Below are 15568 nucleotides of genomic sequence, written 5' to 3'. Positions count from 1 at the left end.
GATTCTCTCTCTCCCTCTTCCTCTGTTCCTCCTTTGTTCATGCACATGTGCGCTCTTTCTCAAAATACAAATAAATAAAATAAATAAATAAATAAATAAATAAATAGTGTCTATAGTAGTCTGCCTATAATAGTATCTCTTAGGATAACAGTGTTGAGACTAAGGCAGTGGCTCTCAGACTTGACCAGGTGTCAGAATCACTTGCAGAGTTGCTAAAATAGACTGCTTGGCTCCACTCCTGACGTTTCCAATTCATCACTTCTGGGGTAGGGCCCAAGAGTCTGTATTTCTGACAAGTTCCTAGGTGATGCTGGTTCTGCTGGTCCAGGAACCCCACTGTGAGAACCACTGGACTAGAGAACAAACTAGCAGACTGGCAGGTGGCACAGGATCAGGTCCAGCCAAGCTGACTGCTGGCGAGCCAAGAGCAGAAAGGCTGGGTCGATGGCTAGAGTCGTGAGCCGGGAACCGGCCGCCTCTTAGAACCAGAAGGGACCCTATGGCCCATGGAGTCCACGCTTTCCTCTTACAGACAGGACGAGTAGAGACCAGGGAAGGCCAGCCTCACCCAAGGCAGGCACTGAGTAGACGGTGGGATAGGAGCCAGAAGTCGGGTCTCCAGACTTTTGACCCAGCACTCTCCCCAGCCCCGTGGTGTGGTCTTCTCCGGGCAGTGCTGGGTTGACAGAAGTGCTGAGGCACAAGCAGAAAGGGGGCCTCCTGCCACCCAATCACCGGCCAAAGCTTGAAGGAGTTTTTATGGCTCTGTGACTGGCATCCTGCTGCCAGTGCCCTGGCTGAGGAATCCTCCCGCTTCAGGTGGGGACTCCAGAAAGACCAGTGTGGCAAGGCCTTGTTAAAATACCTGGAATTTACCTACAGGGTCTCCAGCTAATTTTGTTTCTAGGGCTTCCCAAATGATGGTGACGATTAACTCAGAGTTACCACCTATCTCCAGAAGTCAAGGCTTCACTGAATAGAGTGGATTATATTTTTGGAAGAGATGGTTTTGGGGAGGGGATGGTTTGATGTGGCACTACCCGACCACCACAGATCACATGTGAGCAAACTATTTAAGCTGACATCATTAAGCTGATCTCTCAGCACTAGATCTTGGGGGATGGGACAGAGGTCTCAAGGTTCTAACACCAGATCTGGGCCCCAGGAGGGAGGTGACTGGTGTGGGGAAATCCGTGCAAACTGGTTTTCTCAGGATTTAAGTCCTGCTCAGACACTCATCACAGAGATAGAATCATTTTTCAATTCCTACTTGTATGGGGCGCTTTTTTTAAAGTTTATTTATTTTGACAGAGAGAGTGAGCAAGAGCGGAGGAGGAGCAGAGACATGGGGGGGGGGGGAGGAGAGAGAGACAGAGAGAGAGAGGGAGGGAGAGAGGATCCCAAGCAGGCTCCATGCTGTCAGCACAGAGCCAGACGTGGGGCTTGAACCCATGAACCTGAGCTGAAATCCAGAGTCAGACGCTTAACCGACCGAGCCACCCACGCACCCTTAGGGACTTTGGATTTTTAAGTTCTAAATGTTCTGAGACAAAAGTCAACGTGAGTATCAGCCAAGGTGCAGTCATATCCTCAGGAATTAATAATGAGCTAGGAATCATATTTCTTTTGAAGGAAGTGAAGTATGTGGGGAAACTGAAGTTCCAATAATTCGAGAAGCACCGAGAAATGATGGCCTGATTTGAAACCAGATACCCCTGGTTCCTTGTCACTCTGGGTCAGGCGCTACCTTGGCATTTTTATGATTCACGTGTTCCTACACTTCTCATACTGTCTCCATGCGTGTTGCAGCCTGGGGAGCCATGCCTCTCCTGGGGTGCCTCTCAGAGGACGAACAAAACTCGGGTCTCAGATAGTTTATCACTGTAACTGGGTGGAATTAGGATAAATGCTCCCGGGCCGAGAAGGTGGCAGGATTAAACAGAAGTGCCTTGGCCACATCCTCTCTGAAGGGTGACCATGGCTCAGGCCTCTTGGAATACACTGTGACAAGTGTTTGCTCTTATTGCTTTGAGCAATATTCTCGTAGTAAAGAAATGAAATTGAGAAAGAAAGAGATCAGCTATTTACTTTTCCAAAACTCAGGAGGTCCAAAAAAAGAAGTGTAAGAAGATAAACTCCAAACCAGTTCACAGGGGTTGTACGGGGCTGGGGATGGGGTGCGGAGGGCGTGGCAGTGAAGGTGGGGAGCTTTCTCATTTTCCATTTATACATTTCTGCACTTTGTCAGAACAGGCATGTGCATGTACTCTGTAGGTGCCAAATAAATACCTCTGGATTCACGAACAGAATAGTTCTGAGACGTGAAAACTCTACGCGGCGTAATCCTAATTTTACGTAAAATACAACAAACGTATATACCAAAATGGGATACTATGCCAATACCAGTTTTCTCTCTGATTTTAGGCAGTACTTTCGAGTTTTGTGCATTTCTGTAATTTTTGAATGTTTGCCAGAAATGTCTATTACTTTCATTTCTTGCCGTCTACCAACTGCAGCCACAGGCATGACTTGTACGTGGATAACATACAGATAAAAACGTGGGCGTCTGTGTGCTGGTGCTCTGCAGCAGCCCATCCTACACCCCCACCGTCCTGCACAAAGTCCTCCTGGGAGTTACAACAACCTGGGCCGCATTATCTCAGCGACTTGGCACGTACATCGACGTGTTCACAGGAATCCCCCGAGATGTCACTGGCTCAGAGAAACCTACGCTGTTCAACATAAAAAACCTGCTCCTTCCTGCACCGCCCACTTTGTTTTATTTTCCCCACAGCCCTCAGGGCAGGCCACATTGTCACGTTTATGTCTGCTTACTTGGGCACTTTGTCTTATCCCACCAGATCGTAAGCTCCATGAAGGGGCCTTGTCTCGCTTGCCGATGTATCCCCAGTGCCTCAAATAGTACAGGGTACACACACAGGGGGAGCTCAGTAAATATTTGTTGAATCAATGAATGAGCAAACGAATGAATACACATATAAATCTTTGCTTATAAAAACAACTGGAACTGGGGTGCCTGGGTGGCTCAGTCAGTCTTGATTTCAGTTTAGGTCATATCTCACAGTTCGGGAGTTTGAACCCCACATTGGGCTCTGTGCTGACAGCGTGGAGCCCTGCTTGGAATTCTCTCTCTCTCCTTCTCTCTCTCTCTGACCCTCACCCATTGGTGTGCTCTCTCAAAATAAATAAACTTAAAAAATAAACAGGAATTGCCCTGTGAATTGCTTTCTTTTCCCCTCAATAAACATTATATCATGGAAAACTTTCCAGGCCAGGAAATAAAGATCTACCTCATTCTTTTCTTTTTTAATTTGAGAGAGAGAGAGATCAAGTGTGGGGGAAAGGGATAGAGGGAGGGAGAGAGGAATAGAGGGATAGAGGGAGGGAGGGAGGGAGGGAGGGAGGGAGGGAGGGAGAGGGAGAGAGAGAGGGAGAGAGGGAATTTCAGATAGGCTCTGTGCTCAGTGCCAAGCCCGACATGGGGCTCATGAGATCCCACAACCCCAGGATCATGACCTGAGCTGAAATCAAGAGTCGGACGCTCAACCAGCCTAGATGGTTGAGCCACCCAGACGCCCCTACCTCATTCTTCTCAATGGCATCATTGTTTTTCATAATTCATTTAATCAATACATAATCCACTTATTCAAGCAACAAATATTTACTCTGTGCCCTCTCTCTACTGCTCTAGGATCTGGGGATAAGGCAGTGAACAAATTGATTAAGTTCCACCCAGCTCTCATGCTGCTTATGTTCTAGTGGTACAAAGTGTGCAAATGAAAATAGAAGTGTCCAGAAGAAACACAGAGCAGCTTCTAGGGCAGAGGGTAAGAGGCAGGGTGTGCTATTTTAGAGGGTGAGCAAGGACAGCCTCTCCAAGCAGAGACCCTAATCAAGGAAAGGGTGTGGCCCTGAGGACATCTGGGGAGGGGCATCCTAGGGGGTGGGCCCTCCCAGGGCAGATGAGGAGTAAGCAAGTACACGCGGTTAGTGTGGAGGAGAGGACCAGAGAAGTAGCAGGGCTGGGTCACGCAGGCCCCAGGAGGCCGGGGAGGACTCGGGGCTTTACTTGGAGAGGGATGGAAAGCCATGAGAGCCTGCAACGTAGGGATGACCTGGCTTGACGTTTAAAAGGACCATTTGGATGATGCCAGACGAGAAAGAGAAGAAGAGGGGAAGCTGAAAGCCGGAAGTTCTGCACAGTGCAGGTGAGAGACGGTGGGGGTGGTTCAAGGGATCAGAGCATCGTGGTGGAAAGTTTGAGAAATGTTCAAATTTGGGATATATGTTGAAGAAATCGTCATAGGATGTGCTGAAGGATTAGATTTGGGGTGAGAGGGAAAGAGAGGTGTTAAGGGCTTTTCCAAGTGTGGCCTGAGCAACTGGCCGAATGCTACGGTCATTTACTGACAGGCACGGTACGCAAAAATTATAATTGAACTACTCAGTTGCCTATTGACAACGTTTTGATTATTTCCCTATGTTAGTGATGTACTTAGAAAACCCAGGACATTTTTTTAAAAGTGGGGCAACAGGCACCTGGGTGGCTCAGTCGGTTAAGCGTCCGACTTCGGCTCAGGTCATGATCTCACGGTCCATGAGTTCGAGCCCTGCGTCGAGCTCTGTGCTGACAGCTCAGAGCCTGGAGCCTGCTTTGGACTCTGTGTCTCCCTGTCTCTCTGACCCTCCCTTGTTCATGCTCTGTCTCTGTCTCAAAAATAAATAAACATTAAAAAAAATTTTAAAAGTGGGGCAACAGGGAATGGAAATGTGAGAATAAATATGATGTCAGTAAATCGAGTGTGCCAGTCAAGCACTAACACCCTTTGACTTCATGAAAATTAAAACCTCATTACTCGCCCTGATTACAAGGGTAAAATTTGAATATTTCCGAGCGGATTTAAGTAGCTTCCTTTTATGTCTTTATGGCTCGCTGCACAGGAAATTCTGAAATGTACCTTGGAAAAAAATGTCAGGAAAGTCTTTCCATGCTAATAATTTGCTCACCGAGCAAATCCACGTAGAGAGGTTTGACTGAAAGAAAAGGTCATGGTCATGGTGAAGGGTGAGGCAGAACACAGCAGGAACAAATTTCTCATAAAATTACTTACCTCTTGTTCTTCAAGAACCAGCAAGTCCTGTCAAACGAAGATTTGAAAGTTAGGTCCATGCTTCACAGTAACGATTTTATTTTGACTTCCTGTGAAAGCCAAGCTTCAGTTTACAGCATTTCCTCACCTAGAAGTGCTTAAAAAATTCAAATTTAGTTGTGCAGATTTTTGTAAAATACCTGGCCATCTAGGAAAGTCACACGATAGCACAGCTATCTGGGAACAAAAGACTGTGTCGCAATGGGAAGAAACACACAGACACCCGGGTTTCTCCATCTATTTAAAGCTAGCTTATCACACATGGCTTCTGGAAGATTTTGGCCAAGATAAATGTAACTATATAGTATAGCAGCCAGAAAAAGGCGAGTAACATTTTTAAATAGCATCAGCCACCTTCCTGCTTGGTGGAAAGATGCCTTCTTCATAATGCGATCGGTTTGTTTTTGGTTTACTTTTTGGATCCAAGACCGCTTTCCTTCTCTTCTCCCTAACGCCTGTGGCTCAAGGCTTCTTCAGGTACATCTACAGGAGACGGTGGCAGCTGTGAAACCACCACTACCGAGGGGCACACACAGGTGCACACTCACACACCCAGAATAGAGGAGGGCGCGTGGGTGGCCCCCTGTTAAGGGAAAGAAAGTCAAAACGCAGATGTCGGGGAAGCTGAAGGTGTCTTTTGTTTGGTGAAAAACAGGCACAGAGTTATGATATAAATAGGCAGAAGGCTTCCGTATTTTGTTATCTTGTCCTCTTTGATTTTGTTGGAAGAGGGAAATCAGACAGGGATGACTTAGCAGAGATGAAGTCTGTTGAGGATATCTGCTCAGCGGCAAGATGCTGATAGAAGCATCCCATGGGCTCCGTGGATTTGGGGCCCTGTGTCTGGGGGTCCTATCCAGGCTCCAAGAAGGAAAGGATTAAGAATATTGATAACTTGGGGGCGCCCGGGTGGCTCAGTTGGTTGAGTGTCTGACTCTTGATTTTGGCTCAGGTCATAATCTCACGAACCATGGGATCGAGCCCCAGGTCAGACTGAGTGCTGTGCTGACAGGGTGGAGCCTGCTTGGGATCCTCTCCCTCTCTCTCTCTGCCCCCCTCCCATGCATGCGCTGCCTCTTTTTCTTTCTCCCTCCCTCCCTCCTTCCTTCCCTCCCTCCCTCTCTCTCTCTCTCTCTCTCAAAATAAATAAACATTAGGGGTACCTGGGTAGCTCAGTCAGTTGAACATCTGACTCAAATGTACCTGGGTGGCTCAGTTGGTTGAACATCTGACTCTTGATTTTGGTTTAGGTCATGATCTCGTGGTTCATGAGATCGAGCCCTGTGTCGGACAAGTGCAGAGCTTGCTTGGGATTCTCTCTCTCTCCCCCTCTCTCTCTGCCCCTCCCCTGCTCATGCTGTCTCTCAAAAATATTTAAAAAAATTCTAAAAAAGGGGCGCCTGGGTGGCTTAGTCAATTAATAAGCATATGATTTTGGCGCAGGTCATGATCTCACGGTCTGTCAGTTCGAGCCCCACGTCGGGCTCTGTGCTGACAGCTCAGAGCCTGGAGCCTGCTATAGATTCCACGTCTCCCTCTCTCTCTCCCCCTTCCCTGCTTGTACTCTCTCTCTCTCAAAAATAAATAAATGTTAAAAAAATGTTTTTTAATTATAAAGAAAACATTAAAAAATCCCTTACCTTAAAAAAAAAAAAGAGTATGATAGCCTGTACAGATGAAAGAATAAAGGCACATTGATGGTAGCATATTAATAATTCCCAGTTGTTTGAAAATCTGATATAAAGAATTAGTTTTAAGCACTGCATAGCTTAAAGTTGCTTAAAGTTTAACCGCATACACCCATTTTGGCCTCAGTTCCTTCTGGAGTTGAGTTAGTGTACAAATACTGTCTTAATAAAACAGAAGATATGGGGAATTCACAACTTTATGTATTTGGGGTAAGCTGAGAGCCAATGTTTATTTTATTTATTTTATAATTAAAAATTTTTTTTAAACTTTTATGTGTTTTTGAGAGACAGAGAGAGAGCATGAGCAGGGGAGGGGTAGAGAGAGAAGACACAGAATCTGAAGCAAGGTCCAGGCTCTGACGTGTCAGCACAGAGTCCGACATAGGACTTAGACCCACGAACTGTGAGATCGTGACCTGAGCCAAAGTCGGACACTTGACCAACTGAGCCACCCAGGTGCCCCCGATAAGTTTATTTTAAAAGCTAACGATTTTGAAGGTATGCAAGCAAAGACTACTCATGCTCCCCTCTCTCCTCCCCATAACATCTGAATTATTTCCCTGAAAAGAGGACTAAGCACGATGTTTCTCTACTTAAAGATTCCACAGGCTCTCCACTGCCTCCTAGCTAGGATTCCAGCCTGACTCTCTAGCCTCTTCCCTGTCACCGGCCTTGGTGTACCCAGTCCCTTTAAGCTCAGCTTTGACACACAGCCGGCACTATGTGATGGCTGCATTCGTAAGTTTCAAGGGGAGAATTTCAAAGCTAAATTAATTGAGACAAGACAGAAGTTTGGCTGACATTTTTCTGATGGTCCTTTACTAGATTATGAGTCTGAAATTTTTTCTCCCAAGGCAGACTGCTTTCCCTTAAGTCTTGAGAAAACAGGATGGATTCTGGATACCTTCTATCGTCTATGGTGTTCTATTGGAGTTAGAGCTCAATAAACACATTTTGTGTTTTGCTACTTAAAAAAAATCTCATGTTCCATACATTCTACATCGCTGAGTAAAAAGACTGGCTTTTAACCCAGTAAGGTCGTTCTGAACATACACCCTTTTGGTTCATGGATCAAGGACCGTATTAGTTCAGCAGTTCTCAGTTGTGGCTATGCCTCAGAATCATTTGTGGGACTTGTGAAAAATGCAGATTCCCACCCCCACTTGACAAATCAGAATCTCAGCTGCGAGGTTCTTTATGATTATTTTTCAAAGCCTCATAGGTGATTCTGCTTATGCTCATATCCTAGGCCAAGAATCACTGATGATCTGTCTGTTCTAACATTGTGACCAAACATACACCATTATGAAGCAAAAAACTTGTGTTACCTTTTGGATCTCGGGATGAAAAATTTCTCTGGGGCCTTTCTCAAATTTGTCCAGATTCATGGCACTGAAATAGAACGGAGAGAATGAGCCGTAGCGTGGTGGCGCAAGTCACAGGGCTTCAGAGAAACTACGAACAAGCTTCTAGAAAATCACAGCTGGACTCCCTTGAGGGCCTGGCACACAGGAAATCAATGATCACACGGGGTGCTCAATGAATGAATGCATGAGGGTAACCAAACACGGCACTGTACTTTCCTTATAGAACTGCCCCTTAATGACACTCATCTAGTAAGAGAGGAGGGGAGCAATCAGGAGCATATTTTGGGCAACCTAACCTTCAAGATTCTTACTTTTATTTACTAAAAAAGCGATTCATGGACATTTCCGTAGCAATTATGACAAAATGAAATGTAATGAAGCCCACTGGGCATTTCTTTCTTCCTCTGGCCATTCTTCTGCCACTCAGGGCAAAAAGGCCTCCCCTTAACAAGCTCGTTCTTTCATGTTTTACTTTGCAAAGCAATACCAACCTCCTTGGGCCTAAGTTCTCTAGACGTTAAAACAGGGAGTTGAGGGGCGCCTGGGTGGCTCAGTCGGTCCAGTGTCTGACTTCGGCTCCGGTCATGATCTCACAGCTTGTGAGTTTGAGCCCCGTGTCAGGCTCTGGGCTGACAGCTCAGAGCCTGGAGCCTGCTTCGGAGTCTGTGTCTCCCTCTCTCTCTGCCCCTAACCCACTCGCATTCTGTCCCTGTCACTCTCAAAAATAAACACTTAATTAATTAATTAAATAAAACAGGGAGTTGAACTCCCCAACCCCCGAGGCCCCTTTCATCTAGGAGTCCCGTATTTGTAAATGAAAGGCAAACATAATAATAGCTTATCTTTATGGAGTACTTACTATATGCCGGGCACCCTGCTAAATGCTTTACATGGATGATCTCATTTTGTCTCTATGAGGTGAGTACTCTTCTATCCCCATTTTAAAGGTGAGGAAATTGAACTAGGATGACAAAGCTGGTAAGGAGCAGAGCCAAGATCTGAACCCAGACTTACCTGACTCCACAGTATTCACGGTTTCATTTCCTTTTAAAAAGTTTTCAAGTTCATGGTGGTAACAAATAAAGATAAAATCTTTTCTTCTATCGGCAGCAACTGGAGACGTTTTGCTCTTCCACGTCTTTAAAAAAAAAAGTGTTTCCTGGCTGAAATGTTTCCTCTGTGCTCTGGCTACAGAGCGGTGGGCTGAGAAGCGGAGGCCCTACTCACAGGACTAAATGAGGTCATGACTAAATGAAACTTGTCCTTAAATATAAAGAAGCTGGAGTAACTTCTTTTTAGGAAAAAAAAAAAAGTCACAGAAATCGGAAGCCAGTGTAATTCTAAGTGTTCTTCTCAAAGCCGGTTAAGATTTATAGCTCCTTAGAAGCAGCAAGGTATTTCTGTGCTTGATAAAAATGTTAACCTCTCCACTGATGCTTTCATAGCTCAGGCTTCAGACTGCTCAGGAGAAAAGTCAGAAGGCCTAGAGCAGAAAGGAGAAGGCCTGCAATTTGAAGAGCAAATCAAGCTTGAAAATGAGATATGAACATTTTTACTTCTGAACTCAGTGCCCTTCATCAGCCAGATGTGGTCCCTAACTAATGGAGTCAAGACTGTCCCTCCATTTAAGAGATGTTTCTGACAAGTGTGCATTGTGGCTGGGACACTGAGGACACGATCTCTTCCCACCACCTAGCTGCCGATGAACAGAGAGTAAACCACAGGGCCCTGGGATAGGCGTTTATATTCACACAACACGGGCTTTAGTGGCTAAAGGCCCAAGCCTGGGAATGACCGGGACCTGGGTTTAAATCCCAGCTCTGTGGTTTACCAGCTGTGAGATCTCTGTCCAATCCCTTCACTTCTCGGAGGCTGTGATCCTTCCTTGGTGGAGTGTAGGTGGTAACAGATCTACTCTGTGGAGGTGGTCTAAAGACTTTCTAAGAGGGGCGCCTGGGTAGCTTAGTTGGTTAAGCGTCAGACTTTGGCTCAGGTCATGATCTCACAGTTTATGAGTTTGAGCCCTGCGTTGGGCTTTGTGCTGAGAGCTCAGAGCCTGGAGCCTGCCTCGCGTTCTGTGTCTCCATTCTCTCTCTGCCCCTCTCCAGCTCATACTCTCTCTTTCAAAAATAAATAAACATTAAAAACTTAAAGACTTTCTAAGAGAATGTCTGTAGAGCATTTAGCGCTGTGCCTAAGAAGCTACCGTTACTACAATGTAACCTCTCGGATGGTGACAGGGCAACAGGTAGCCCCTGAGCGGTGGCATTCCTAGGGGTGTCTGGCATCCGGTATGGGGGGGGAGGGGTGACACGAGGCAGGGTGGAGAGGTGGGGGCAGAGCCCCAGCCGAGCACAGAGCAGCTGGATGTTCCATTCATTTAACTGTCTCTTTGCAAAGAATAAGGACATTCTTCCCTGAGAAGCATTTGCTGACATATGAGTTTCTGTTTCAAAGCAGGAAAATGAGAGGAAAAATATTTCTTGATTTTGTTTATGAAACCAAAGTATCTGCATGCATGCAAGAAAAAAGAAGGCAGCCACGCAGGCAGTTTGGAGATGTGTAAGAGGGGAGCTCAATTTTCACCACACACTCGCTGTATGATCTTGGCTTTCTCTGAGCTTCCATTTCTTCCGCCGCACAGTGGGGAGGATCGCAGCACCCGTCCTACAGACTTGCTGTGAAGACGCTGACATGCAGGAGGTAATGCAAGTCAGATGCTTGGCAAAATGTCTGCTATGTGGTCAAGGCTCCAGAAAGTAGAAAAGTAACATCAGATGATCGCAGGAGCAGAATACTTATAAAGGCTCCTGGTGTTGGGTTTCTATTCATGAGTACTCACCTTAAGATGGACTTCACAGAGAGAGTTTTTGTGGGACTGTACGGGAGGCATATTTTCTGGGTACCCTGGAAAGTCAAAACACCAGATCAGTGAGGATTTAGCGATTTCCATCTCTGAAAGAGCCTCACCTGGCCATTTAAAAGAATATATGAATAAACACATTCTATGGTGGAGAAAATCTTGCTCAGGCTTGACAACGTCTTCCACCATCCCCCTAGCCCGACATGTGCGGAGTTAAGCATTACTCTTCAACATACGGACTGATGGGTGCTTGGTGTGTTAGTGTGGGGCTCAGATGAGCCACGTGACTGAGATGAGAAGGGGGTCTAGTCTCCGAGCCAAGAGTCAGATCAGCCTCCAAGACAATAAGAAAACAGTGTCCACGTGTCAATGGGACCTGAATGTAATACCTCCAAGTCAAAGGCTTTTGGAACTAGAAATCGCTCGAATCTTTCAGAGAGGGTTTCATAATATGTACTTCTATATTTTTCTGTGTTTACTATATATTTTTCATTTTATTATTTTTTCATATGAAATTTATTGTCATATTGGTTTCCATACAACACCCAGTGCTCATCCCAACAGGTGCCCTCCTCAATACCCATCACCCACCCTCCCCTCCCTCCCACCCCCCATCAGCCCTCAGTTTGTTCTAGTTTTTAAGAGTCTCTTATGCTTTGGCTCTCTCCCACTCTAACCTCTTTTTCTTTTTTTTTCCTTCCCCTCCCCCATGGGTTTCTGTTAAGTTTCTCAGGATCCACATAAGAGTGAAAACATATAGTATCTGTCTTCCTCTGTATGACTTATTTCACTTAGCATAACACTCTCCACTTCCATTCACGTTGCTAACTATGTGTTTTTTAAAGTAGGCTCCATGCTCAACGTGGGGCTTGAACTCAGGACTCTGAGATCAAAGAGTTGTGTGCTCTACCCGCCAGGCCAGCCAGGCACCCCTCTGTGTTTACTATTTAAACTCTGTTTCTTCCTCTCTAAATGATACCCGCTGTGACTAACTGCTAGAATGCACTCAATAAATATTTTTTGCGTGAAAGCGAATGAATGAAAGGTTGCGTGAATGGTTCAGTCCCACGTCCAAACCACCCAGAATAGATGAAGGCCACTTGCTTTATAATTTCCCAAAAAAGAGTGGTGCCTGAGTGTCTCAGGTGGTTGAGCATCTGACTTCAGCTCAGGTCATGATCTCATGGTTCATGAGTTTGAACCCCACATCAGGTTCACTGCTATCAGCACTGAACCCGCTTTGGATCCTCTGTCCTCCCGTCTCTCTGCCCCTCCCCTGCTTGCACTCTCTCAAAGATAAACATTTTGTTTATTTGTTATTTTAAAGAACAAAAAAAAAGTTTATTTATTTTTGAGAGAGAGAGAGAGAGAGAGAGAGAGAGCGCGCGAGTGCACAGAGGAGAGGCAGAGAGACAGGGAGACAGAATTGCAAACAGGCTCCACACTGTCAGCACAGAGCCCAGTGCAGGCCCCAAACCCATGGAACTACGAGATAATGACCTGAGGTGAAATCAAGAGTCAGATACTTAAATCGACTGAACCACCCAGGTGCCCATAAATATTTTTTAAAAATAATAATTTTCAAAAAAGATACGATACAGATTTGTAATCCACAAAGGATTTACACTACACATTTGGCAAAAGGGAATACGATGTAGTACACACATAAAACTTTCTTTCTAACTTTGACTAATAAAATTGGCAGCACAAAGGGTAAGAGCATTTCTTGTAGGAAACAGGCAAGGAAGGAAATAGGATTTTCCTTGTGTTTCGAGACGTACCTGCCAAACTCATCAGTCCAAGCCCTGGACACTGGCGTCGGGATGGACTTCCTCAACCTTGTCGAGCCCGTGACCTTTTCCAGTGAACTCAACATTCACACCCATGCCCCCAGAGAACCAGGGCTGGGGAGGAGTGTGTCTTTCCAGCTAACCATCAGAAGTTGCATGAGGCAAAGCCCTTCTTATGGGTTCTCAATCGAGCAATGCAGTTTATGTTACAGAGATTTTAGAAGATTTCGGATACAGACGAGTGTTATGATGGGAATAGGCATTTTCAAATTCCACATAACCCACCCACTGAAATCTGAGTTATTTTGGTGGCCTTGCTTTTGTGGCCAGCCCCGGCCTACCTCACACTGCGGTCACCTGTACAGGATGCCAACCCTTCTACAAGAGGGTCTTGAGTCTCACCTTCTTACTCCTCCCCTACCTTAGCTACTTTTCCTTCTCACCGAACACGCCAAAACGCAGTTTTAAAGAGAAGTCCAGGGCAGCCTGAGGGGGGAACGTATGGAAGAGGAGAGGATCCAGCCCCTGCCTGGCTGACTGTAGCACCTGCATAAGCTGCCTACGTGGATGCGGAACCCCGGACTCATGGGATGGTGGATTTGTATTTTTCTTCACCACAAACTGGTAAAAGCTCTTCCTCCCTCATCTTCTCCCTGTTGTAGCTTTCCACAGTGGTTTCCAACAAAAAACACTTTCTGGTTCTCTGTGTTCCGGTGGGACCAACAGACACAAAGTCAGCATCGAGTACACGTACAGGCAACACCAACCGATCGCTGCAAGGATACGGAAGTGCTTGTCGGACGTCACCCCCTGTAGGTGGCAGGTGTGTGTGAACAGGTGTCTAGAAGGGTGTTGCGGTGGTCATCCCTGAGTAAGTGGACTTTGAGTCTCTTCTTTTTACTAGCTGCATTGTCTCGTACAGAGGAAATCTGTACGGTAAGTATGAGTTGTTTTTTTAAGTCTTTTCTTTGTGTTTAGAAGAAATACAGCAGAGATAAACAGGACGGTCTCAGCTCTGTTTGAGAACAAAATGTGGGCTCGTGGAAGGGGAGAGGGGGTGCAGAGGCACGTGCTTCTGCGCATCTCCTGCAGCCTCCGGCACTAGTTTGGGGCTCAGAGGGGCTTTACAACTGACCCGTTTTGCCAGGCTCTGCTCTGGTTTCTCAGTCCCTCACTTTCCTTCAGCACCGCCACTCGGAGCTGCTAGCAAGCACTTGCCCTGCCCTGGCAACAACCCAGGGTCCAGACTAGAGGCTCTGGACAAGGCACTGGCACTTCTCAGTAGAGGGGGGTAACTCATTAGGCCAGCCCCACTGCCTTCACGGGGGTCTTGGGGTCCGACTCCCTCCTCCTTGCCTTCTGCCCAGACGAGTCCCCAGAGCTCCTCCTTTGTCTTGTCTTTGTTGTTCTCTCTTTCTGGAATGCTCCCCGCCTGCCCCTTCCCCCTACCATTTATGTAGCTCGTTCCCTTCCCTCCCGTAGGTCTCTTTAAATGTCACCTCCTCGGAAAGGTTTCCCTTGGCTGTCTGATCTAAAGTTGGTCTCCCGTATCATTCTGCCTTTGTTTCCTTCAGAGCGTTTGTCACAATTTACAATGCAGTAGAGACGACATCTTCAGTCATTAGAATAAGCAAAACTCCCCCCTGTACCTGCTCCTCCCTCCCAGTACCTGGCAACCTTCCCCGGTGAGGAGATGGAGTGGCTCCTACTGCCTGAAGAAAGAAGGCAAGACACTAAGAGAATCCATTCCAGAAAGGCGGCCAAAGGGCAAAACTCTCCTTTCTTGTGTTGGTGGAAGGAAGGAAGAAGGAAGATAGGAAAAGCCAAGGTGTTAGGTGCCGGGGCCCTTGGTTCCGCCATTCCGAGGGCAGGCCTCGAAGAGGGTGCAGGACGCTGCAAATAGATCAAGGTGAGCCCTGGAGACACCTCAGAACATGTGGACTGGAGGTTCACTTCCCAGGCACAGCCTCCCTTAGGAATCGAAGTCTGCGTAGAACCTGTTTGAACACGATCAGGGGCAGTGACTCAGCAGCTTCAAGCATGGAGGGTCAGCAAGATTAGAAACATAAGCCTGGAGCGGTGCTCCTGCCTCAGCCCACCTGCCCTGTGGCTAGCAGGGGAGGTGCCGGTGACAGGGACAGACCTGAGAGGCTCAGCGGCTAGCAGAGACCTGGGATCAGGTCACGGAGCTCACAGTGTGCGGCGCCATCACCGCAAGGGGCAAATGACTAGGACCACGGATTCCGGTGACAGGTGCACTCCAGTGACACCAAAAAGCCCAGAGGGGACCAGTTACATATGCGGTTGCTAGTTCAGAGACCGGATCAGCCACTCGACAAGAGAACACAGAAAGCCCCACGTGAACCCACAGTCCTCTTCTCCCGCCACTGTGAGGTCTCCTAAACCCTCTCCCCGGGCACCCAGATATCAACTTCAAGAGGAGCAGGGGGAGAGGAAATCAGAGAGACTATTTCTCCAAAAGAGGCAGAGTCATCCAAAGAGAATATTTATTTATTTATGTTAAATGTCTATTTATTTATTTTTCAGAGCAAGAGAGAACACGAGTGAGGGAGGGGCAGAGAGAGGGAGAGAGAGAATCCCAAGCAGGCTCCATGCCCAGGGCGGATGGGGGCTTAATCCCACGGCTGTAAAATCATGACCCGAGCCAAAATCAAGAGTTGGACACTCA

The 15568-nt window shown here is 46.8% G+C and overlaps 1 protein-coding gene across 9 annotated transcripts in view; it reads right to left on the bottom strand.

Annotated features, from left to right (window-relative positions):
* The window catches only part of GARNL3 (GTPase activating Rap/RanGAP domain like 3), a 151144-nt gene that overhangs the window by 49342 nt on the left and 86234 nt on the right, over positions 1-15568 (bottom strand). For all 9 annotated transcript variants that reach the window (XM_086684043.1, XM_086684042.1, XM_086684041.1 and 6 more), the window contains 3 exons: positions 11069-11133; positions 8188-8251; positions 5133-5159 (listed from right to left, as the gene is read on the bottom strand). In XM_086684043.1, the coding sequence (XP_086540169.1) occupies positions 5133-5159; positions 8188-8251; positions 11069-11133 (156 nt within the window). The remainder of the gene's footprint in view (positions 1-5132; positions 5160-8187; positions 8252-11068; positions 11134-15568) is intronic.

The sequence above is a fragment of the Puma concolor genome, chromosome D4, assembly GCF_028749965.1.
Source record: "Puma concolor isolate L17-30 chromosome D4, mPumCon1.1.hap2, whole genome shotgun sequence".
NCBI lineage: Eukaryota > Metazoa > Chordata > Mammalia > Carnivora > Felidae > Puma > Puma concolor.
Note: the sequence above shows the minus strand (reverse complement) of the source record. Positions and strands in the feature narration are given on the sequence as shown.